Source organism: Buceros rhinoceros, unplaced genomic scaffold, assembly GCF_000710305.1.
Source record: "Buceros rhinoceros silvestris isolate BGI_N320 unplaced genomic scaffold, ASM71030v1 scaffold9370, whole genome shotgun sequence".
NCBI lineage: Eukaryota > Metazoa > Chordata > Aves > Bucerotiformes > Bucerotidae > Buceros > Buceros rhinoceros.
This window is the reverse complement of record NW_010390162.1, coordinates 45873-48111: the sequence shown is the minus strand read 5'-3', so window position 1 is coordinate 48111 and position 2239 is coordinate 45873. Positions and strand designations below refer to the sequence as shown.

Genomic DNA, 2239 nt, shown 5'->3' with positions numbered 1-2239 from the left:
CTCTGCTGACTGTAGGGGAAACCTTCATGCATAATTTAGACTTCTGTGAGGTTTGGGTAGACGTCGGTGCTCAGCATTTTCTAATGATTTCTAAGGTTTCTCTTGGTATGCACCCAAAAGCTGAGGCATCAAAAAACTCCAGCCCCTCTGAAAATACGTGTGGATGTATCATTTCTTTGCTCCTAGTTGTGATCTCAAGCAAATTTTGGGTGGAAAACAATCTGAGGACCAAAAAAACCCACAAACCCTACAACTGTAACAAGGTTCATTTATTTCATGACCCCCAGACCGTGCTCATCACCGTGTTTTCACCACACTTTTGTCTCCACTCTTTTCCTCCTGTCTTAAACTTTTGTTCTCTGTTCTCCTGCAGCCCAATCATGGCCGGAGATTCTAGGATCTTCATGAACCAGGACATGGACATCGGAGTTGCATCCAGAGAGCCTAAGAAGATTCCCAAACAGGCTCGGGATGATGTCCCCATCGCCACTGACCGAACCCGCCTCATATCAGCAGAAGGCAAGAAGCCACGTCAGCGTTACATGGAGAAAAGCGGCAAGTGCAACGTGCACCATGGAAACGTCCAAGAAACCTACCGATACCTTAGTGACCTCTTCACTACGTTGGTGGACCTCAAGTGGCGTTTTAATCTTCTTGTCTTCACTATGGTCTATACCATCACTTGGTTGTTTTTCGGGTTCATCTGGTGGCTCATTGCCTATATCCGGGGAGACCTGGACCACCTTGAAGATGAGAACTGGATCCCCTGCGTTGAAAATCTCAGTGGATTTGTTTCTGCGTTTCTGTTTTCTATCGAGACTGAGACGACAATTGGGTACGGTTATAGGGTCATAACGGAGAAGTGCCCAGAGGGCATCGTACTGCTCCTGATCCAGGCTATTCTGGGCTCCATCGTCAATGCGTTCATGGTGGGGTGCATGTTTGTCAAGATCAGCCAACCAAAGAAGAGGGCTGAAACCCTCATGTTTTCTAACAACGCAGTGATTTCTATGAGGGATGAGAAGCTCTGTCTCATGTTCCGGGTTGGAGACCTCCGCAATTCCCACATTGTTGAGGCTTCCATTAGAGCCAAACTGATTAAGTCCAAACAGACCAAAGAAGGAGAGTTTATCCCCTTGAACCAAACGGACATCAATGTGGGATTTGACACTGGAGACGACAGATTGTTCCTGGTGTCACCTCTTATCATCTCGCATGAAATCAACGAGAAAAGCCCCTTCTGGGAGATGTCCCGCACCCAGCTGGAGAAGGAGGAGTTTGAAATTGTGGTCATCCTGGAAGGAATGGTGGAAGCAACAGGTAAGGACTTGTCAAAAACCAGTCACGATTTTGAGGGGGGAAGGGGGGAAATAGAGTGCAGGCTGGCATGAAGATTCTAGTGTCGGTGTCACCTGAACTGAGAACGTGTTGGGATTTGTCTTCTCTAGTGACTAATTGAGGTGGGTGTTGTGGTCTGAGATAACTAGCAATTACACGATGGGTCCTTGAGCTCGTGTGGTGGCGTTCCACACTCTGTTCACAAGTCCGGGATTCAGATGAAGGGGTTAGTGAAGGAGCTGTCCATAATCACTTAGAACTGATCCATGGGAAAGAAGGATGGACTAGAGGAATTCATGAGGTCTCTTGTGCTCCTGTTCCCCATGATCACAATTCACGGCACAAATCTCTTTCCATTTCTCCTCCGTATTAAGGGTTGGCTGTAACTGTGCTCTTTGAGGTATTGCTGTAGTGTTGTTTTTTAACAGAGGCTGAAAAGGAAGTGCCCAGGTATTACTACAGCTCATAAAGCAGCATGTGCTGAGACTGACTGATTTACGCAGCATCCATATATAACAAATTTGGAAAAGTTGTGTGCATCAGCTTTCCAAAGCGCAGAGAAGGGAGGTGGCAGCGTGCGTCTCTAGCTGGAGAGGCCACAAAGGCCTCCAGGCTCTTTTCCACGGGTGGGATGCAGTGTTTCTCCTTGGGATCTGCTACAGTGGAGGATGCTTTTACTCTGGAGTGTCACCTGAAGGCATGGCACCATGGGGTCATTTTGCCACATGCAGCTGATTCATTTAGTCCAGGCTTTGAAGAGGAGCTGGCAGGCTCTGTCTGCTGGGCTTCCTCACCCTGAGACTGTGATGCTCCCTCTGGGCAGGCTTCCCAAGGCTGGGCTCAGCAGCACGCCTTGGTCAAACCAGTACTGCAGAAGTGGGATTAATTTGAGGTTAACGGG

At 48.2% G+C, this 2239-nt stretch overlaps 1 protein-coding gene across 1 annotated transcript in view; it reads left to right on the top strand.

Moving 5' to 3' along the window:
- Positions 1-380: 380 nt before the first annotated feature.
- Positions 381-2239, top strand: part of LOC104493947 (G protein-activated inward rectifier potassium channel 4) — a 9404-nt gene continuing 7545 nt past the window's right edge. Inside the window, exon 1 of the mRNA XM_010136720.1 lies at positions 381-1320. Coding sequence (XP_010135022.1) covers positions 381-1320 — 940 coding nt within the window. The remainder of the gene's footprint in view (positions 1321-2239) is intronic.